Below are 24,498 nucleotides of genomic sequence, written 5' to 3'. Positions count from 1 at the left end.
TGATGATTGAAACAACATTTCATGTCAAAACAAGTTGCAGATCATTCCAATATTTTTTGTTGTCTCAAATAGGAGGAACATTGCAGTAGTTGTCAGCAAGTTTAACATAAAACTATAAAAGTTTGGTGAGAATCATACCACAAAGCTGTCATCTGTATATAAATCATTCGCCACCACAACATTAATTGTCCAAGTTTCCAGTTGATTCTTTTGCTTCTTATTGAGGTGCTGCAATTAAAGGATAGGTTGAGGGTCAAGAAATTTTCCACATACCCTATCCAAGAAAAATGAATTATGAATATCTTGAAAAAACCAAGTATGAAACCTGGAAGCAAAGTTAGACTCCTTGTTGATGTAGTAAACAAAGTTAGACTCTTTTGCTCCCTTAGATTGAAAAGTAATATTTTTAGTCCCTTGAATTTAAGTGATTTTTTAGTCCTCTAATTTGGAAATAATTAATTATGGTCCACAAAATCCAGGTTAAGAAAATATGCTGATGTACCTAATAGTGTGTTCTCTTATAGTTTAAACTCCCAAATTTAAGATGACAAGTAATGCTTTAAAGTAAATTTTGAAACAATTTTATACCCCAAAATCAGGAAAGCAAAATCAAACATCGTGTTTGCAAAGACAGAGCAAAAGTTATATTTTGACAAATCAATCTAGGGGAAATGACTGAAGTAACTCTCCAAAATAGTAAGCCTCAAATGGCAACAAGAATCACCAGAAATTTCCACCATAATATGCAACATCCAACATGGCACCAATTTCCATGGCACCAAACAACACACAAAAAAAAAATTAAAATCCCAAGAGACCAAAAATACACGAAAGCTCTAAGCAATTCAGATCTACTCATAGAACAGCTGACAGCATCACTAGCATTGTAGACAGACACACTTAGTTCATTATAGAACAAAACCATACAGGGCATGACCCAAAAAAATTATTCAAAATAAATTACACTACAAAATTTGCATAGTATAGCTGCAACCATATTAGTAAATTTACTTACACTATGCTCATTCCAAATTTAGAACCATATATCATGCTCTCTAAATTCATATTAGAAATTAGTCAACCTTATAATGTCACAATCATTTGTAATAAAAAAACTAGCTTACAAATATCCTGTACTTATAAATGTGAGACTCTTTTAGAATTTGGGTTTAGCCTAACTCATCACCAGAAGTTAGCTCAAGAGGTAAGGATTGCCCCCTTGAAAGGAAAATACATGAAAGCTTACCTTGGCGAACACTTGCAAGGCACGACAACTAAAGGGCACGAGCCCGAGGTGACGGTGGTCAAAAAGTCAGGCACGAGCTCAGGGGAGGTGCACCTAGGGTTCGTTTGAGGACATCACAGTTGTGCGCCTAGGGTTCTTCTGCGGAGGTCACGGTGGTGCTCTAGTTGTCAGGGCAGCTGAAGAAGAAGAATGAGAGGGTGGGTTTGGAACCAAAAAACCTACTCCCGAAACAAACCTACACGGAACATACCTTAGGATGCACAGGGTACACGCACGGAGAAGAGGTAAGCGCAATAGAGAACAACAAGCTTCAATGGAGAACAACCTTAGGATGTAGAGGGTACACGCACGGAGAAGAAGAAAGTGCAAGCAAAATAGGTGGCGTCTAATATAATTTAAATTGTAAGTCGATGTTAACGAACTATGATTAACATCGGTTTTCTGAAAACCAGATGTTAACTAACTTAATATTAACATTGGTTTTTCCAAAACCGATGTTAAAGTCACTTCGTTAACATCGGTTTTCTTCAAACCTGATGTTAATGTATACACATTATTCACAATTATGCCACCGCGTTTATCTTAACATCGGTTTTTTAAAAAACCAATGTTAATAAAGTCTCCTTATTTACCATTTTGCCAGCGCGTTTTTGTTAACATCGGTTTTATCAGGAACTGATGTTAACTTAACGATGTTAAATGTAGATTTTGTAGTAGTGCTCCTTTTGTACACAAGACTGCAAGACCATGAAAAACATTGAAGTAGTGAGAAAGAAGATATACATAAATAATACAAGGAATTAGCATCAACATTATTGTCATTAGTCCATAATGTATAAAATATAAAACCACCTTCAACATGCTTACATAGAAAACATCAACAAATTAGTTCTCTTTAACAATCTACCTAGCTAATTATCTCTTATGCATCTCCCTGTCTAAAACTGATTAAGCTAGTCGTTAGCACACCACCAGTAACAAGTGCACCTGAAATTAACACAACAAAGTTAATCAAAGGAAACTAAACAACATAAGTTGAATGACAAGGACAAGACAATCACAAAGAAGAACCAACTCCAATCTAACTGTCGAAACAAAATAAAAACATTAAGATTAGCCATCTCCAATCACCAGGCAATGTAAACTTGATGCATCCCTCAATGCCAATTCATATTCCATCGCACATTATAATTTAAATTTGAAACTATCAAATTCCTTATTTCTTCCTTTGCAAATGCAAATAGAGGAAATTTTATCTATATATTCATGTGCAAGGAGAAAGGGCGTTCATTACACTTACACCCCATGTCCTTCGCATTTCATCAGTCTAGAAAGAAAAAAAAGAAAAAGAAAAAAGAGACTCCTTTTTCACACACTAGAAGTGAAAACTCTAATGCCTAAGTTACGAGATTCATTTCCTAAATCCATTAGCATCTAGTGATCAACAACAACAACTTAATAACTTGATTGATCACACTCAAAGTTGGTAGATTCAAAAATTAGCATAAAATTCAGCACCTAAGTAAATTTCTTGCACTCATATATCATCCTTCATAAAGCAAGGGTAAGGTAACATAAATACTGACGACATACATAAGCAGATTCAGTGCATCAAGAAGCCAATTAAAATAAGTTTTAACTAACGTTTGTCCTTGTTGTTCAATAGTTTATTCCTTGGACCATATGACAATAGGACAAATTGAAATGCATTCATAAATTACAGAATATCTATTTGTTAGGCCCTAGGCCTAGCCTCAACAAAAGACAGAGGGTAGGATTTGGTGGCAATCTTTCATGTGGATACATGAACCTAATGTGAAACATTTTGTTGCAACCACGGTAGTATAAGTTTTGAATTACTTAGTAGAAAAATAAACCCCTGACTATGATTTTTAGAATTCAGTGTAAAAGTCCTTGTTCCCCATTGACAAACAATTTTTTTTCTGCAAAGTCGTGTAAAAAAGGCAAATTGAAAGATAAAGAGTGGAAAATTTACAAGAATACATAAATGAAAAATGAGGATCATGGACCAATCATTTTATATTGTGAACAACTACCTTATTAAGTTGCCCCAACACAACAAAGCATATGGCATGCTTCTAGTGTGGTGCTTGTTAGTTAAGGACTTAAGTTTGTAGTTCACTAGTCACTATAACATACCATGTGAAGTTATCTACACTTATAAAATCCTCCATGATGTAAACCCAATGTTGATAATTAATGTTTCATCTCAGAAAAAGAGGTTAACGGATCCTTGTCCATTATCTGTTTTCTGGTTCAGGGTAGGTAAACTTAACATGTTGCGACCAATCATTTGTAAGAGAGACATGTTTCCTTACATTAAATTTTTGGTGTTTGTATAGTTTTGGAATATGCAGCCAGTGAGAAAATGTTGGGATCATAAGTTTAAAAAAAATTGCATTTGGAGTGGATGTAAAGTAACTAAGAATACACTTACTTATAAGTAAGAGAACTGTATAGTTTTTCAATGTTTTGTGGTAAGAAAAGGTTATCTATTTAACAAGAAAGTGGTTTATGGTCTGTGAGAATTGTGAACCAGGGCCGTTATTTGCTCAACTTCATTTATTGATGATCATAGCTAATTAAAGACTAATAAGAACATTGAGAACCAGGCATGATTTCATGGCCACAATTTCTAACTTCAAAGCTTCAAGGTCTGCCACAAAATTTGAAACACAATGAAAAGGTTCTTATGATTGTTAAATGTTAACAATCACGATTAAGAGGCAAAGCACAACACAATGACACTTTTGCATTATGAAGATATTTGTTGATGCCTCCAAGTCCATTATTGTAGTACTGCAGAAACCAACAAAATTTTCCATTCTTGGAAAAGTAATGCACAATTTTTAATTGGTACAAAAGATTAATCAGCCTATGGAATCTTACGCCGCTCCCGAGTTTAACCTTGTTCTATTCATTGATCCATGTGACAGTTGATAAGCAACTTCAATAATATAAAAGGCTTTTAAAATTTTCTCAATTGGAGTTTCCCTTTGGTTCAATCATTCAGCTAAGCTACCATGATAAGGGATGGAGTTTCTCTTTGTTAAACATGATGTAGCAGTCTTAGGAACATGCACCACATAAGAAACCTTTGTTTCTCTTTCTTGTACATTGTGATTTGTGGCATGTAATTTATTCATAAAAAAATGATAAATGTCATGAACTTTAGTGCTTTTGGCAAGGAAAACTAATGGGAAACAATTCAAAAGTTTCAACATTTAGCTTGGACGTGGTATTGGAAACAAATTTTGTCCAGAAATTGAGCAACACTAGAAGCAAACAGAATGAGTGGATAAACCTGTAGTTCATTGGAACTATTAAAAAAAAGCTTAGGTTATATAACACGTTCAATTTACTTTTTATGTTTGTCAACCAAAAGACAAAAATTGTGAGTATAATCCAAGCTTGTCGAATTGAATTTGTAAATATGAACATGCTCGCATTAACTGCTTTGTGATATTTAAATTAACACAAGCTCTGCATTTTCATAATGTTATTCTTTGGTTACATGCTATGCAATTTAGTATGATGATGATTGATCATAAAAAGAAGAAACTTACACAAGCTGGTTAGGCAAAAATATAAGAGTTTAACTTTCTTTCAATGTAAATATTTTACACTATCAAGTGGAAAAAAACTTGAAAATAATTTCAGAGTAAATGCTCCTTGTTCCCCATTACAAGAACAAAGTTTGCATATCATGTAATTCCCACTATTGTTATATGCATGGCTCAAGAAAGGAGGGAAAAGTACAGTATCTCAAGAAAGGATTGCATGTGTTGTAGCATGCAATTAAGGAACATCTTGCCTTATTTTCAAAGAGTATTTCAAATAAAGATAGAATTTGAGTATTTCACATAGAAAGTTGAACAAGAAGCCTAGGAGAAAGATAACAAATTTCATGCCATCGAATTTTCTTCAACATTTTATTTCTCACCAAATTTTCTTCAACATGCACAGTGAAGGAGGAGTCATTAGGCTAATGTGCGAAATTTATGATCATTATTTGAGGGATTTGGTTGTGGTTGTTCTAGACAAAAATAAGGCAGTAAAAACAGCAATTTCGTGCTATTAATTTTTCAAAATGCAATTGACTTTGACCAGTGACATGACAAGGAGAAGTGGATTAGATCAAATGATACTCTAGGTTTTGAAAGTCTTCTATGAATGACAAAGTACTATGTGTAGTGTAGGCCTTGTCCAAGAATTTAGGAAAGTTAGTCGACTTTCAAGTATAAACTATTCTCATTTGTGAAAACCTTTGTTGTCATTCAATATTAACAAAAGCATTCAGTTATCATGTTTTTCTAGGGTTCCCAACACCGACTCTTACCATCAACACTGATTTTATATGATCCCTAGATGTGTAAGAAAGGTAAACATGTGTATTACAATTTAGAAGTCAAGTCAAATATGGCAGTACCTCACTATTCCTAGTGTTTATTCTTCTTATTGACTTTTCATCCCAAATCTCATGGACAATTTTAATTTGGACAAAGAAGAACCATAATGAATCTACTCTCTTTTTTTATTATACATAGTGAATCTACTCTTATGTCAAAGTATACATCATGGGATAATTGACAACCAAGAAAAAAATAGGGTTGAGTTGTAACATTCCTGGGAGTGTTTCAATGTTGGCCCACATTACAGCAAGAACAATAACAACAATTTTTTGGAGTACTTATGATATGTTCTGTTTCTATCAAACCACGGAGGTAACCATGTAAAAAATATGGCAAAAATCCATTGGTTTAATGCATTATTGATAAATTAGTAAAATATATAAATATATATTTTAAATAATACTATTCTCAAAGATAGATTTGAGGACGGGGCCGGTCTAAGAATCAAGAGTAGGAATACTATAATGTTTAACAACTGCTCCACAGCTTAGAAGTTAAGCGAGATCGAGGAGCCCAATGAGGAGTAGGTACTTGCCCCTTTGGCAAGGATCGAGGATGTGAAAGAAATGGCAGTTATTGAGCCTCATACAGAAAAGGAAGCAAATCATTTTTCTTTCAAACGACAATAATCAAATGTGTGTGTTTGAGGCAACATATCTATTACTAAGTGCCATGTAATTCCCATCACAAAAACCATGTCACCCATCATGTGAATGTGACCCATAATGTCAAACTTACAAAGGGGTTTTTATTATGTGTTTGGAAAGCAAAAACCAACTCCGTTTGTTAAATTTCGAATGCTAAGTATAGGATTTTGTTTGTTTTACATCAAAAGTTCTACTAAATTTTGTGTTTGCATCATTGAAGAACCTACTCATGCCACCCTTTACCACTATGTATGGTCGCCTTCTTTCCAACTCCTCATGCCACCCTTTACTGTTATCCTCTTAGTGGAACGCAGAGCCCATTTCCTTACCTCATTCTATAAAATGAATGAGACTTTCTCTTGTAAAATAGGCAAGGAACCACTTCTAAGGGATTCTAACCCCAACTAGCAAAAGTGTTTTGGGAGTTCTAATTTTAACATGTCTAAAATAGAAGAGGAGAAAGGTGTAAGTCCTGAGACAAAAGTTGAAATTACCAACTGCATCAAAAATCCCTAAAATATGTTTGTTCATACATTATTTGAGAGGACTCAATTATTCTATAGTTTCATGTTCATACAAAGTTGGTCACAAATGCACAAGCAATTAAAATGCTAAGAATAAAAGTCCTAGCCCTTATGATTTTAACTTATTTTTCTTGAAACACTATTAGGAAAAACACTTATAACATCGATTATTTTGGACATTTAACATCGGTTTTGAACCGATGTTGAAAGTACCGACGATGAAAATATCAATGTTAACATCGGTTATCAAAATTAATGTTAAAATATACTATACGACATCGATTTTCAAGAAAACCAATATCGTATTATAAGAAATAAAGTAAAAAATGTAAATTATGCAAAAATCAACATCGATTTTTCTAAAAACCGATGTTATCATGCAAAAAACAACATCAATTTTTATAAAAATCGATGTTGTAGTGCAAAAAACAACATCGGTAAACCGATGTTGAATTTGATATTCTGAAACTTTCTACACCGGTTAGGTAAAAACTGATGTTGAAAGTTATATACAACATCGGTTTTTAAAAAAAGTCGATGTTGAATGTTCTTACGACATCGATTTTATAACCGATGTTGTAAATATACTTTTTACATCGGTTTTAGACTAACCGATGTCGTTTTTTTGCAAATTTTTAAAATATTTTATTTGTTTTTACAATGAACCAACCATAACTAACTTACAAAAAATATATTAGTGTTATTTCTAATATAAAATGTTATACCAAATCAAATAAATGCAAATAGTGAATTTAAACTCAATCAACTTCTTATTAATAAAATTATCTACAAACTCAGATCCTATAGCAAAAAATAAATTGATAAAATTGATAACTAGCCTTATATGTTTTATTTTCCACCTCGAGCTCACAATATAGTTTCCAGTTCTTGCCATACCTACATGCAAAGAAATTTTAAACTTCGATGTTGCAACCCATAAATAGAATATTCCAATTTCCACAATAGTCCTCATCGGAGTTGCAACTCAATATCTTTTATGATATTTTGATTAGTGGCTTTGAGTAGAAGGTTTAAATTAAAATGCTTTAATCAATTTAGTTTATGAAAATTTTGAGTAAAAGAAATGAGAATTTAAAGATTCAAGTAAAAAAGAAAAAAATGATAGAACTAAAATTACAGCAATTAAAATTAAAGAATTAAAAGCATATTTAAATAAAATATTAATGTAATTAATATCAATATATATAATTGTTGTTTGAAAAAATTAATTGAATGTATAATTATAATGAGTAAAATAATTTTCTTAACAACATAATATTAAAGTAATATTATTTTTCAATAATATACAAACCTTTCAATGATTTTATCTATTACCTGCAATGTGTGTGCGGGTCACGTAAACCACGTAACTCTACCAAACTTCAACTCACTTGTATACAGACTACACATATATTTTATTTATTACAAGTAACACAACTCATGTACTCTACCAAACAATACATACATATATATATATATATATATATATATATATATATCACAACGAACTTCAACTCATATATATACACACCTTCAAAAACTTGTTATTATTATTGTACAACAATTAAACTAGCTTCAAGACACAAAGCATCACAAACCAACTAGCCTTAACCATGTCCTTCTTCAAATTTTACGGCATGTAAATATGAGATTTGAATGAAGGTTTTAAAGATACATTTCTTTTTTAAACATTGAGTCTTCAATTAGCTTTAAACCTTTTTAATGCCATGAGACTATATATATAGAAATAGGAAGAAAAAACAAAAACAAAAAATGAATGAGAACGTGATACTATTGATATATGCACTAACAATATACGTCAAAGACTAAAATGAAATAATATAATCAATAATTATTATTTTAAACAATTTAAATACATTAATTAACTTCCCGGTGTATTAATAAGAGTATATATATATATATATATATATATATATATATATATATATATATATATATATATATATATATTGGTAATAAAACAACTATAAAGAAAATATTAATTTACCAAAGCTAATAGGATAATTTAATTTGTTGTCTTTATAAAATAGGGTAATGCTACTTATTGAAGTTACCAAAGCTAATAAAAATGGTGCCTATGTATCCAACATATAAGTTATAACCTGTGAAATAGCAGCATGTATAGTGAATTTAGCAATAATGTGTGCCATCAAAGATATAATCTTAATAACCTGTGAAATATAATTAAGTCAATTATTTTCCAAATCTAGGTAGATACCAATATTTGTAGGACATGCAAAACATTATCCAGATACCAGTAGGCTGATGCATGCACAGGTGCAGCCTTGATTTTGGTTTCTCGAATAGCCAAGCCATAATACATGAAGGAGCTGCAGTCAAACATAAGCAACTCTTTGGGCAACTCTTTAACTATAGAAATATCATTCTTCAATACATCAATGAAATGATCCACATCAAATATATCCATGAAGGAGCTGCAGTCAAACTTAAGCAACCTCAACATTTCATCGCACACAATCCATCGAACAAATAAATATAATAATGGTGTTGTCAATTACCTTGAATCTCGCCATACAGGATTCAATTCAAGGTATGGGATCACCGGAGTAGCATTCAGTATCTTTGCAACAACAACTGCATCACATATCTACACAAGATAATTTAACACTAAGATCAAATTCTACATCTTTCGCACACACACGAGCAAACTTTTGATCTACTTAAAAGGCTTTTAATACTTACCCCCAACTTTTGTTGGTTCAAACCTCCATCAAGAAAGACTTGGATATATCCCTCCAACTTCTCTAATAATGCAGCTTTAATTGGATCATAGAAAGATCAAATGAGCCCGTAGATATACCAAAGTGACACTATTCTCAAAGCTATAACAGCATATAACAGAGTAAACAAATGATAGTAATGTAACTCACTCGGCTTATTTGATTCAACATAAGGTTTCCATCCTTGGCTTTCCAAAGGTGACCATAGTTCAGACAGTTGAGATGTAGGCTAAACAAGGAGAAAATAATAATAGAATATAAACACAAGCCAGTAAAAGTCATCACTTGAAATGTATTCACTGCTCAATTGATTCTTATAGTTTCATGTTGCACCACACTCCTCAGAAGACGTGAGTGCCTAGGTTTAATAGGATTCAATTCCTGCATAACAATAAGTTGCAAGGTATAAGGCACTAGAAACCAATAAACCAAAAAATGATGACAACTGCAGGTACCAAATAAAACCTAGGTACTAGGCAGCATCAACATAAGCATGTTTGAGAGTCTGGTTCATCTCTGATATAAGAATCATTCTAGTGACACGAGAAACCACATATCATAGACATTAAGGAACTCTTACAAGGCTAGTAAGCATCATGTCCATGAAAATAAAATGCAATAAATTCACCAAGCTAACAAATTCATTGCGAAAGAAATCTTTAACAAATTCATTTGCTAAAAATTCTCACCCGTACCGACAAAAAATCTTCACCCACCGTTCCAAAATGAAAAACACGGTCCTGAAATCTCTGATGTATAATGGAAGAGTGACAAGTGTTGTTGTTCCTCTAGAAGGGTGACCCTAATTTAGGTACCCGAGCTTCATCATGATGGGTAGAAGATCTCGTCTTTGGATCTGAAAAATGACCCCTTTTGCCCCAGGAGAAGCTGTGTGAGTATGAAGAATAATGAATAACAAGAACTGCTAATGTAGATGATGATGAAGAAGAAGGGTCAAAATTAGAAGAGAGTAAACCCCATTTTCTCAATCCTCCATCCCTGTCCAATACTGTTGTGTGAGAGCCTACCATTCCGCACACGGGCCGTCCTTTCAAGATGAGCGTTGTTTTTTGCGCACGACAAGGGAACTTCGGTGCTCTTCAAAGTGCTTTTCGTGTTCGCGTTCCGCAACATCAATCTAACGAAGATTGAGTAATGGCCACATCGGAACCAACCGATTAGGCTTATGGATGACACGAACATGGGAACAGCGAAGCACTTCGAGTACTTGTTCCATGGCTGAGGTTATGGCAGTGGAGAATGTGGGAGCAGTGGGAAAGGAAAAAGGAAAAAGGGCAGATGCTTGGAGGGGAGCTCGAGAGACTTTAGGAGATAGGATTTCAGAGAAGAATAAGGTAGCGCGTAAGCAAGTAAGATAGTTTTTAGAAAAAGTGACAACATTGGTTATTGAAAAACCGATGTTGTGTATGTTTCTTAAACGTTTAACATCGGTTTTTTAAAAAACTGATGTTAATAAAATCAATTTATTTACAAAAATGCCACCACCCTTTTGTTAACATCGGTTTTATATTAAAAACCGATGTTAGAGTAGCAATGTTGAAAGTATTTTTTTTAGTAGTGAAATCCTTTTGGAATACATTGAAACATGACTTTGTGAGGGCCATTCAAGCATTCCACATAAAATTATAAGATTCCAAGGGGAGTTAACTCTTCTTTTATTGCTTTCATCCTGAAGTTAAGTCAAGCCTTAAGCAACTAACTTCTTCAAGACCAAATAAGCAAAGAAAAAGAGAAGCTTACCTTCACGAACACTTGCAGGTCATGACTACTAAAAGGCACGAGGCTGAGGTCATGGTAGTGCGAGAGTCAGGCCAACACACGACGCGGAGGTCGGGGTGGTGCGACAAGCTAGGGTTCCTTTGCTGGAAAACAACTAGGGGTGAGAATAGGCCAGGCCAGACCAGGCTTTGAAAGGCTTGAGCCTAGCCTACGATGAATCTTTGAGACCTGAGTCTGGCCTATAGCCTATCAAAGACTTTTATTTTGGCTCGGCCTGACCTTTTTAAAAGTCTGGCCTAGCCTGATAGCCTTTTTAAAAGCCTTATTCACAATAAATATTTAATATTTTATGGAGTAGGAACGTAATAGGAAAGTTAAAAAAAGAAAAAGAAAAGTCAATCAAAATAATGAGGAATATAAAAGGGCACATGACTTACACCTAAATTGTAATTAAAGTCCTTGATTATAGGAATAGAAGTTATGGAACAGTAATATGTAATCAAAGTCTGATAATTTCAAAAAAAAATTAATTGTATCCAAAAAATATTATATATTGGTACCCAAAAAATAATATATATATATATATATATATAGGCCGACCTATCAGGCTTATAAGGCTTTTTAATAAGCCTAAGCCTGGTCTATTTAACTTAATAGGCTTTTAAAAAAGCCTGAGCCTAACCTTTTAATTAAATAGGTCAGTTCAGGTCAGATTTTATGTAGACCAGATCGTAGGCTCCTGTAGGCCGGTCTGGCCTATTCCCACCCCTAAAAACAACACACAATTGACACCAACTGAATGAAGAATTTTGTGCTAACAACACAAATTTGAAAACTGAGAGAGAGGGATTTCAAGGTGCAATCTGAAGTGAGTGCGCAACAGGAGAATGATGTCATGCAATTATTGTATTATGTAACATTAATGAAGGTGTAAGCCTATCTTTGTATCTCACGATTTCTAAGACAGTTTTTACAGATAGACCCTCTTAAATAAGTTCCACTTAATTGCAAAAATGTACCTGCCTAACCTACTAAGACAGTGTTAGACATAAACATCGTTGTAGACGTTATTTAAATATGGTTCTTGAAGACCATCTTCGTTGAAGAACTAGCATATTTACATAAATGTTACCGCACAGCCTACTACGACAGTTTTGTTGCGACTGACATAAAAAATGCGTTGTAAAAAAGGTTTTTTTTAGTAGTGTGTAGCATATTAACAACGGGTAAGGCACTAAGTTAACTACAAGGTCAGTTTCACTTTATATATTACCGAAGTTATAACTATTTGCTTTGTTTGTGAAAAAACCCACAACAATCATGTTTGATGACTATAAAATAAAAAAGTAATGCAATTTAATACCAATATTATATTGTAATTTTCAATTTTTAGATATTTATAAGCACCTCAAAATAATTTAAGATAGAATAGGTCATTATAGTCTCTAATTGTATTTTGACTGGACTTTTCAACTAATTCCAGTTTTCTTAAATTTTACCAAAGTAAAATTTGCATGGAAAACCATGAAATTAACATATTCCAAAAGAATTTACCTCAACAGTTTTAATATTTTATAACAACCTACAACAAATTAAAGTAAGAGTAAACATGTAAACCTTATATGGACCGAGACGTGAAAATAAAGTCATTATAAAACATTATCAAATTGAACCTTAATTCAAACTAAATTCAATTATCAACTATTATTATTCAAATCCCATCATATTATATTCTTAATTATTTTATACATCAATAACAATATTTTTCCACCTTCAATTCAAATATGCGTATATTTGAAAAAGTCATGTTATTAATTAGATGAAAATCCTAATAGTTTAAAAATTAATAGACTTTTCTATAGAGTGTATATATCAAATACAAAATAATAAATTATTATTATTGGATTTTTCTTATTTTATTGAATATATTTATGTGTTAAAATTTAATATTTTCTCTTATCATATCATTATAAATATATCAATTGGAGAATTTTCCAAAAAAGGTCAAGCCAAATGAATCCTTTCATATTCTTAGCCTCAAGTTTTATTTATGTTAGGGAAAAAAATTAAAAGACTGAAAACGAATAAATTTTTAAACAAATTTTAATCATTTTAAGTAAAATATGACTTTTCAAACATTTTTTTAAAAAAATAATCCTTCTTAAATTGATATTGAAATTCAATCTATTCCTTAAAAAACATATTAGAGCTTGGGTGAATCTGATTAGTAAAGACCATTGGTGCCTATAAAATAGTTCCTCCAGCTGAACATTTTCACAGTTGGCAATTGAAGTGTTTTACTATTATCAATTTTCACACTTGAAAAATTGTAGTTACAAAATCTATTTTTCACCAAGAACTACAAAAATTGATCCTTACCACCCTTCAGCAAAAATTGATCCTCATCTGGCTCCAGAGAAATTACATCCTAAAGGGCAGGATCGTCATCAATCACCCTTGAGCAACCTCTTGTTCACCCATACAGTATTGTTAGCAAACGTTTTTGTCTATTTTTACTTCTTTCACTTCTTCCCTGCTTCTTCATTGTATGTCATGCATAAAAAGAAATCATAAAAACTAGATTCATAACTGACTTTGACCATTGGTAATTCCCTTTTATTTTATCTATAATATGGCCACTCTTTCACCGAGAGCTGGAAATAAATTATTTTTTTAATCAGATTATGCAGGTCTTGGATATTCAGTAGCATTTTAACATAACTGTCATGTGTCCCCCATTTACTGGGGCACCTTCCATGTTCAATTCAACTTTTGTCTTGCTATGGTTGTTCATTCATAATGTTGATGATGTTGGATCAATTGTCATTATTCATTTTGTCGTGTATTTCAAGATCAATCCCGGTTTGAAGTGGATATAAAGCAGCTTCCTGAGCGGGTTGGATTCACATACCTACAGTATGTTTTCCTTGTCCATAATGCAATTTCTCGTAATGATTGATTATTAGAGCTATTTCTTTTTTTATATATATATAAGCAAAAGGATTAATTGAGTTAGTTTAATATCATACTGTGGTTAGAGCCTTTCACTATGTTACTTTGTTGAACATCATCTATGGTAAACTGTTTTTTTTTTCTTTTTATATCTTAAAAATAGTGTTGAGGCTACTTTTTTAGTTATCTCAAATTACTTCTCATTTTGAAAATATCAAGTTAATTGTTCTTTTTTTATGTATAAAATATGTGAATAGTTACTATATTTTTGTTGAATCTTATTTTTAGTACTCAAATTTCTATAAGATACAATTTAGTCCCTTTATAAAAACTATCAATTTAGTTCCTCCTAACAACCTAAAGTTTAACAACATTAAAAAAAGGAAAATAAGCTCAAGGATAAAGGTGAAAATAGGCTAGGTTGGCGGTAAGGGGCCTAGCCTGCCAAAGGTGTAGCTTGACGTATTTTTTTTAAAAGGTCAGGCTTTTATTTTTTAAAATGTACTTTTAATTAAGAATGCCAGATTTTTTAGGCTTTAAAATAGGACTTTTAATAGGCTGGTTTTTTTTATAATATATATATATATATATATATATATATATAAATATAATTATTAATATTAATAATAAGTTTATAATATAAATAATGTAATTAAAATTTGAAAAGACTGGATGTGATTTGTGGCTGACTGCCACGGGCCTAGGAGAACGGAGAATTGGAGATTGACTTCCTAGTTCTTATATATGCTTCTTAATTCAAGAATCAAAATTTAGGTGATGTACGTCATCCTTTTTTTCCTTTGTTATTATTAACTTAATTGTAAAAATAGTTGTCTTATTTATTTTAACTCACAAAATCTGTCCTTTTATATTTTAATTCACTATTAGAGTTTTTTTTTTTCAAAATGGTTATTTGAGTCTCTATGATAAACATTGGACATTGATGGTTAACAAAAAAACTTTGACTTTTATTGATCATTAATTTTCATTCATCATTCTACCAACCAATTAGATAATGACACATGGTGGTCACTGTTTCCTCTTAATCGTCAACGTCTAAATTTTGTTCTGAGGACACAAATAATCAATTTGAAAAAAGACTCTAATAGTGAATTAAAATATAATGAGACTAATTTAGTAAGTTGGAAAAAAATAAGAAGACTATTTTTATAATTAAGTCTTTATTATTATCAATGTAACTTTACAAAATATTAAATAAGTTAGTAAATGAGCCCTTATGGATTATTTAGGCCGGTTAGCCTATTTCGGCTTATGGGTTTGTTGACATGCATATTGGTATTTTATATAACAAGTCAAATAAATAACTTTCATATTAGGTCAGATCAAAGCCTAAAAAATAGCTCTAATAGATAAATTAGTCAACTTCAAGCTTAATAATTATGATATATGTTTGGTCTGACTTATTTTCTCTCCTACTTAAGAAAGAAAAACACTATTTTTAATAAAGTCCAGGGACTAAATTGTACGATATAAAAGTTCAGGGACTAAAAACAAGATTAAATGAAAATAAAGTATAGGAACTAAAAATATATTTTACCTCTATTTTTTTTATAGGAAGCAATGACTTTTTTTCATCCCAATGCCTAAAGAAATTTGCTTCTAATTTTGCCTTTTCTCTTGGCTTTTTTGTTTTCCTCCTCAGCCATTAATTGTTGCCTGAGTACGAGATGTAGGTTGGATTGACCGAACGAGTATCAAAATCGTGGGTGCTTTCTCTTGTAACCTTTATTTGTTTAAATTGTGTTTATCACCTTGTTTTAGTAGATTCAATATCTTATATGTGATAGACATAGGGTTAGAATAATATTGCTGAAAATACAGGAAAACTTATTGGATAGTAACAAAGTATTATCTTTCTCACTAGGTCAAAGTAGAATTGAATACACACACATAGGCTTAAATGATTATATATACTTGAATATATTCAATTCGTTTGAAATTAAAGGTTACATGCGAAATGATTTCAAGGTAACTCAATTCACTCCCCCCTCTTAAGTAACTAAGGTCACTTAACAAACATATGGTTTTCCTAATCACAAGATCAAGTTAAAAGTCGAAATGCCAATAATATTTATGAGAGATTTATACAACTTTGGAGGATGGTGGAATGACACTAGATTAATTGTCAAAAGGTTAGTAAATCAATGCCCTATTTTTTTAGGATTTGATTTATGTGACACTACTACAAAAAGTGTTTATTGCGACAACTCAACTACGACGGTTGGCCAAAGACCGTTTTTGAAAAGTATTCAGTGGCAATATTGTAATAAATTATGAGTTTAAGGACGGTTATTTAGAAAACTGCCGTAATTGAATAATGTACAAAGTCGGTCTTTGAAACCCGCCTTTGTATTTTTACCCTTTTTTTGTTTTCTCTCTCTTATCATACAGCTGTTACTCTTTCTCCTTGATATTTTCACTTTCTCTCTCTCGGGTAGCGCACTGGTCGCGCTTCTTCGTTGCGGCACTGAGTGAGGTGGTTCACTCTCTCTGCCTCTTTCTCTTCTCTGTCCCTAGAAACAAACCATCATCTTCTCAGATCTATACCAAAAGCAAAACCCTAAACACTTCCTTGCCTTGTTTTGGTTCCTCTTCCAATTTGATCCCATCATCAATGGCTTTCGCATGCAGCAGAATTGCGCAACGAACATCAATTTCATCTATAAAATCAGCCATCAAATTCAACATTCGCGCTTCTTCATTCTCCAAAACAACTTCCTCCTTTTCTCCTATTCACCAATCCTTATTGACCAGGTTTCCCTTCGTCCTACAATGTTCGTTTTTGCTCCTAATCGCAAACAAGCCTTAGAATTATCGATTTGTCATTGTTGTCGTTGGTTTGTTGTAGGATTTCGCAGGAGCTGAGATGCACGCAGTCGATGTTGCTGCTGCACAGCACGGTGGTGGCGGCGAGAATGACGTCGTGTCTGACTTTCAAAAGTTGTCGAGCGCTTTCACCGGGTACTCTCTGTTGCACCTCTCCTGGCCTCTAATACTCTCCTTTTCAAAATTATTCGCAAACCGTGAGTTGCTTCTTTGCTTCTCGGCTTGGGTTTAGTTTTTTTATGGATTTTCTTTTTTCTCTTCCCGCTTTCGAATAAGCTTTGTGAATTGTGAGTGAACTGCTAAAATTAAGAAGAAGAAAAAACTAATACACTTAGTCTATCTGTTTGTTTAATTAGGACCCATGCTTTGGTATTTTTCTTAGGCAACTAGCAGTTTTTCATTTGAGGTTCTTATCTGAGTTTAATTGGCGAATTTGGGTTTTTCAAAATCATTTAAAAAGCTTTAGTCTATTTGATTTTGCTTTCTAAATTTGTGCACCATTTAGCCTCTTGATAATACTGTTGTGTTAATTGTCGATACTAGTAGAAGATAATTTCCCAATCTATATCAGAGGTGTTCTGCTGTTTCTCCAACCTCTTGGCTATCTCAAACTGGTAGAAGCTTTCCTTTAGGTCTTCCTCATAGTATGTATTGATTAACTGTTTCACCTTCCTCATAGTATGTATTAAAAAATCTTTTTAACAAATAAATTGGTGATGCACCCTCAGGTCTTGAAGTGAGAGACAATGCAATATCCATGGATGCAATTTCTACTACTATCATATCTTATAATTTTTGGCCTCCAATATAGGTTTGGCAGACAAGATTCGTGTGAAAATAAACTTAGGACTGCTTGTGTAATTGCTGTTGCAAAGGCTCGTGTTTTACCTACTACTACTATTATTATTATTATTATTAAAAATTTTTTGACAGAGTTCTTTAAAAAGGAGCCTAGGTGGACTATGTGTGCAATTCTCAGCCCAACTTTTAAAATACGGGAGTTTCAGGTAAAAAATTCCCCTGCCATTGTAATGTTTTAAAATTACTCAATATAAAACTGTTCAGATCTTTTTAGGAATTTTATATTGTGACAACCAGGCCAAGTTTCCTCATCAATGTTCCCCAAAACACTTACAATTCTGCTGACTTTGAAATATTCTTCATGACTCAAGGTTCCATGATTTGGATTTTCATATGCAATTTGGTTTAAGTTAACTAATTGAGAAATAGATTCAGGATGTTGGGTTGAGCTTTCATCATATAATAAACTAGGAATAGTTTTGAAGCATAACTTTTCCTTTTCTGCTGTTTGGGTTAAAATGACCATGATTATTAGTTATCAGTGTCGAATGTAATTCCTGTTACATGGTTTGTGACAATCATTGTGTTCCTTTCTTGAGAATCTTTCAGTCCAATTATTTGATGGGTAGTCATGGTATCAAAATCTATTAACTAATAGACCATTCTCTGTAAGGCTTCTTTTTGACCTTGGACCTGGGTGTAACTGGTTTTTGAAAAATACTTGTTTAGGATATCTTGTGTCACAGCTTGGACTAATCCATTTCATTATTAGTAGAGCTCCTTTGACATGATCATATCCTGTACTTCATGTTAGTTACTTTCTATTTCTACGTAATTTATCGCATTATAAGTGTATGTTCCTCTTCCTTTAATTACACTCTATAATCAGAATATGAGATTGATAACTGATGTATTCTTTGAAGGAAGTGAGCTTTGAAAATTTATGCTTGAAATAGTGGTCATCACACCATTCCTGCTAATATTTTTTCTTGTGAGCTTGTTTTCTTGGTCCGCATGAAAGGTACGTTTCATTCCTACTAATATTTTTTCTTGTTAGCTTGTTTTCTTTTCCTTCATTTGAATTTTTTGTGGCTTTATTTTACTTTTTGTGGTTAGATCTTTTTCTTAAAACTGAAGTCATAGGATGAGTTCAAAATGTTTATAGCACAATGTTTTGTAACTTTTGTAGAATTGACTAGCTTAAATGGCTGGTCCTAGGATTGCCCATGCTACCTTGAAAGGTCCGAGTGTGGTTAAGGACATCATAATTGGAATAACACTTGGCTTAGCTGCTGGTGGTGTGTGGAAGATGCACCACTATAATAACAAAAAAAAAATTATATATATATATAACTGACAATAAAAAAGTCATAATAACAATATATATACTTTTCTTTTTATTGTGTTTTTCCCTTTACTTTTCTTTTCTTCGGTTGTTACAATTCTTATCAAAGACCAGCTTCAAGTCCTGCCGTCATCTTCCTCAATTGCAGTCCAATGAAGTAATGTTTTAAGCCTTTATAGCAGCGCATCGGTGCAACGCAACAAAAAGCTCTACGTTCAAATTTAACACAAATCAAACACATCTTAACCCTTTTTTTTTCTGATGATACCTTACTTTTAAAAGCCAATTTGTTTTTTGCAAGCGATTCCAATGGCTGTAACACCAAACAAAAAGTTTAGAATTGGCTGAGATTTGTTCTTTAGGTTTTGATGGATGATAAGAAGTTATCACAATTGGCAGAATATATAGACTCGAAAGTGATATGGCATCCTCATGTCCTCATTATTAAATCATGAAGATTGTGTCGTTCATTACATCTATGCCTAGTCTGAGTTGGCTGCCACTTAATTCATATACAGCAAATATTTTTTTCCTATTTCATTTTCATTTTTTTAGGGACGGGCTGACGAGGATTGGGAAGTGGGAACTCAGATTTACTTTCTCAAAACCCCAGAAAGAGAAATTGAACATATGTTTCTAAGATCTAACATGTATTGATTGGTATGTTGATGGCCTGATCCTGATGGTACCAAGTTCTTTAAAATTAGATTTTAATGTGGCTGGATCAACCCTATCATATACTTTAAATTTCATTCCCTTTTCCTTTTTCATCTATGTCTTTTTTTTTCTTCTTCCTTTTAAATCAGTCGTGACGGAATTTGCGGAGAAGGACCTCGATCGATTTTAAAAGATGATTCCTAACTTCATCTTCTGATTGAGCATAACAAACTTGAAAACAACTTTTTTCTTTATGATTCCTTGATTTTAAATGAATGATGCGCTAAATAAACTTTTGGACATGCCAAAGTCAACAAGTGCTTCTTTAATGTGTTCTGATTACTAACATGAATTGATACCCTGATAATTATTTTCTCTTTTCATATAAGCATGAACCGTGTTATCAAACATCAATGGTATTTCGAATTGGCTGAATAACATGAACGAGGTATAAAAAATAGACCTCTTTCATGTTACTCAGAAATTTCTTTCTCCATCCATGCATAAAGCTAGCCATATCTAACATTCACCCATGCAATGTTATTTCTTTATCTATTTTCATCACATCAACTATTTTATCACGCCATTCTTGTACACAAAGAAATTATATAAATAAAATTTCTGTTATATAATTTTAAAGGTTGAAAATATCTTCTTAATAATTAATTGCTAACAATATATAATTTTAAAAAATGTTATATGGAAGAACTACATGTGCTTAAAAGTTAATAGATTATTTACTTAGTTAACTTTTATTTTCCTATTTTATCTCCAATAATTAATTGATTAATATAAAAAAAAAACACTACGTACAAATAAGTCTATGAATTTAATTTAAATACTATTAAAGATTCTATAGTGGATATTAAGAATGAGAATAAGTTGGCTATTAGGAGATTATAACACGGCTTATATATAACGAGGTCTAACGCACATGATTTATTTCAATTCATTTTGGCCAGGTACTTTATTTTTGTAAGCTGGAGGTTCCCTTTTGACTATGGATATGGTGACTCCGATCAGAAATGATTGAAAAGTCTGTGCCCCATGACCATGTGTTTCAACGAAAAAAATATTAGGTAATATACAATTATATAAGGAAAATTTTTAACCAATGGATTTCTATAAAATAGTTCAAATATGAAGATTTATATATTATCTTGTAGGAGAGAATTCAACTTGAAACTACTCGGTTGTATAAACTTAATTGATATAACTTTCATGCTCAATTTGATAATTTTAAATAATTTTGAATATTTTCTTTTAGTGTATATAATTTTAGTGAGCAGCACTTTTAGACGTTTTTCTGCTAAACTTATATAGTATTGGTGTTTAAATTTGATTAATTTTATTCTTTTGTTCTTTCTTTGTATGAACAATTTAGTTTAGTAATTATTAGTTAGTTTATAGAAATATCTTTTTAATGAAATGACTATGCCACCAATTTTTATGCCATTATAATTGTTGCTTCCAAAAAGCAAAAAAATTAAAAAAAATTAATACTTCTACATCGGTTGTTAGAACGACTGATGTAGAATATCTAGCATTCTACATCGGTTGTTAGAACGATCGATGTAGAATTCTAGCATTCTACATTGGTTTTCAGGACAACCGATGTAGAAATATGGCATTCTAAGCCTTAAAATTGACAGATTTTTACATCGGTTGTCCTAATAACCGATGTAGAATGCTAGAATTCAACATCGGTCGCTCAACCGTCGTTGTCTTTCAACGACACCTGGTTACAACTACGCGTGATAACCGATGTAGAAAGGCGTCGATAACCAATGTAAAAAGTCTATTTTCTAGTAGTGTGAATATCAATTTAGGAAATGATTGTTCTCAACAAAATATAATATGTTTGCAAAGTAAAAATTTACCTAAAATGAATAAAAATATATTTTTTCTTTTATTAGAGAAGTAGGGTGTCCCTTAGATGTTGTCATGGTACATACATAACATACGTTTGGATCTCTAGGAGATTTGTTGTAACATGTCCTTCGAGACAAAAGCAAGGAAGATGATGCATCCTCCAAACTCCAAACTTAGGTTGGGTGCAAACAGATAGTGCAAACGACAATCTTAGCACAACTATAATCAATGCATTCTTTGTGTTGTTGAGCCTAGGTGCTAAGCAATATGTTTAAAATAGAATCGGTGAAGACACTGATTCAAGGTTCAATGGTCTAACGGTAGTTGAATCGGTTTTACCGTTTTTAATATTATAATATTCTAAGTAATAAAATAATATAAAATTATAAAAAAAAAGTAGGATCTATTAATATAAATGACTTAATTATGTCTTTTATAAGACTAAAATTAATAATAATTGAAAAAAATAATTGATACTTATATGATATATTTGAATGTATATATTTTAATTTATCTTACAAATATTATAGGTTAAATTTTTTAAAAAAATTAATAGGACCAGATCAATTCCGATTTTTTAGTGTTCGGTCTGGTAACCACATCGGTTCCTAGTTTTCAAAACATTGGTGCCAAGTGTAGGGTTCTAGGATAGTAGCAAGTATCACATTTCTCACTAGGTCAAAGTAGAAGAAAATCCAAACCACTATTTAAAGAAACATTATTTTTTTTTATTCATTTTAAGTAAAATTTGACTTTTCAAACATAATTATTTTATTGAAAATATTTTATATTCTTAGCCTGTAAGTTATTTTTATTTTAGGTATAAAATATTTTAAAAGATCAAAATGAATTAAAAATATTAAAAAAAACTAATTAAAATTCAAATATAATTCAAAGAAAAAATATATTTTTATTCATTTTATGTAAAATATGACTTTTCAAACATATTTTTTTATTGAAAATAATCCTTTCCTAAATTGATATTCACATTAATCAAATCCTAAAAAAAATTCGGGCATTGATGGATCTGATTAGAGAAGACCATTAGTGCCTATCAAATGGTTTTTCCAACACCAACATTTTTCGTACTTGGCAATTGAAGTACTATACTATTATCTAATTTTCCAACACACTTGAAAAATTGTTATCAAAATATATTTTTCGCACTATCATAGAATTATTGTATACTATTATATATAATATGCCCACTCTTTCAATTAGGCTCATCTCTCTCAGTCCCTTTTCCCTCCAATATTGATTCTTTACTAACAAAATTTCCTTTGCAAAAACCCTACTAGTCCTTCCATTTGCCCCCCTTGAACTCTTCTACGACTAGGTACCCACTTCATATTCAAAACCCTAAAACTCCCACTATGTTTATTTGCCTAATCCTTAGCTTTTGTTTTTTTAATTATTATTATTATCATTACTATTTCTGTAAAGCATTGTTTAATTTGGATTAATGTGTTGTGGTGATTTGTAGATAATGGGAGAAACGAAGAACGAAGCATACAACGAGGACCTTCTAGATCAAGTCAATGGTGAAGCGAGCTAGATAGATATTGTTTCTAGTAGTACACTTGTTTGATTATTATTTTTTTTTATAATATCAGGAAATTGAATGATGTTGGTTTTTGTGATATTCTGATTTTGAATGTTTTTTTTTCTTTTATTTTTGGTAGGGGCTATGTTGGGATTCACAGTATGGGATTCAGAGACTTTCTACTAAAGTCGGAGTTGCTTTGTGCTATTATGGATTTTGGATTTGAGCATCCTACTGAAGGAAATTTTGTTAGCAGAGAATTAATTTTTGAGGGAAAAACGACTGAGACCAACCTCGGTGAAAGAGTGACCATATTATAGATAATAATATATAATAATACTGCAAAGTGTAAAAAATAGAGTTTGTAACAATTTTTCAAGTGTGAAAAATTGATACTAGTTAATTCTTCAATTGCCAAGTGTGAAAAAAATTGGATTTGGAAGGACCATTTTATAGGCACCACACCAATCTTCTCTAATCAGATTCACCCACGCCCTAATATGTTTTTTTAGGGAATAGATTTAATTTTAATATCAATTTAGGAAGGATTACTTTGAATTAAATATTTCTCTGAAAAGTTATTTTACTTAAATGAATATTTTTTTTGTTTTTCTTTGAAGATGATTTCAATTTTAATTATGTTTTTAATATTTTTTATTCATTTTCAATCTTATAATTTATGTTTTACCTAACATAAATAAAACTTAGCGGCTAAGAATATGATAGGATTAATTTAATTTTTTTTTTGAAAAATCACATTTTATACAAAGTGAATAAAATATAGCGTTTTTATTTAAATTTGATTTGAATTTTTATTCAGTTTTTTTAATGATTCTTTCAATCATTTTGATTGACCTCTTAATTTATTTATTACCTTTTATGAATAAAAATTAGAGGCTAAAGATATGAAAGGATTCATTTGGGTAAACCATTTTTTGGAATATTCTCTAATTAATATATTTATCATTGTTTATAATATGATATCATAAGAGAAAACATTAAATTTTAATACATAAATATATTCAATAAAATTAGAAAAATTGAATAAGAATAATTTATTATTTTGTATTTTTTATATACAATGTGTAAAATTTCTTTAGGGGTTTCCTAGACTATCAATGATAGAAAA

At 31.5% G+C, this 24,498-nt stretch overlaps 1 protein-coding gene across 10 annotated transcripts; it reads left to right on the top strand.

The window, feature by feature from the left end:
- Positions 1-16,676: 16,676 nt before the first annotated feature.
- LOC100781088 (uncharacterized) lies at positions 16,677-23,811 on the top strand. Of its 10 annotated transcripts, none has more exons than XR_005889209.1 (6): positions 16,677-17,079; positions 17,174-18,158; positions 18,876-18,973; positions 19,853-21,033; positions 23,310-23,367; positions 23,509-23,811. XR_005889209.1 is itself a non-coding variant. In XM_041010993.1 (5 exons), exons 1-4 carry the CDS (start codon positions 16,951-16,953, stop codon positions 18,906-18,908), a joined length of 411 nt encoding a protein of 136 aa, XP_040866927.1. In that variant the 5' UTR covers positions 16,683-16,950; the 3' UTR covers positions 18,909-18,973; positions 20,917-21,250. The 10 variants fall into 10 exon arrangements, 2 of the variants coding, with proteins under 2 accessions (XP_040866927.1, XP_040866928.1); XR_005889212.1 differs by having other exon boundaries at positions 16,683-17,079; positions 17,174-18,973; positions 19,853-19,957; positions 20,917-21,033; XR_005889210.1 differs by having other exon boundaries at positions 16,683-17,079; positions 17,174-17,286; positions 18,085-21,033.
- The last annotated feature ends 687 nt before the right edge of the window (positions 23,812-24,498 follow it).

Source organism: Glycine max, chromosome 17 (genome assembly GCF_000004515.6).
Source record: "Glycine max cultivar Williams 82 chromosome 17, Glycine_max_v4.0, whole genome shotgun sequence".
NCBI lineage: Eukaryota > Viridiplantae > Streptophyta > Magnoliopsida > Fabales > Fabaceae > Glycine > Glycine max.
This window is presented reverse-complemented; position numbering and strand designations above follow the sequence as displayed.

What these genes read in the sequence shown, in the direction of transcription:
- LOC100781088 (XM_041010993.1), top strand. Translation starts at nt 16,951, where the DNA reads ATGCAGCAGAATTGCGCAACGAACATCAATTTCATCTATAAAATCAGC. An exon ending in CACCAATCCTTATTGACCAG is followed by an intron (nt 17,080 to 17,173) that starts GTTTCCCTTCGT and finishes GGTTTGTTGTAG; the next exon opens with GATTTCGCAGGAGCTGAGAT. An exon ending in TTCAAAATTATTCGCAAACC is followed by an intron (nt 17,349 to 18,084) that starts GTGAGTTGCTTC and finishes ATTTTTTGACAG; the next exon opens with AGTTCTTTAAAAAGGAGCCT.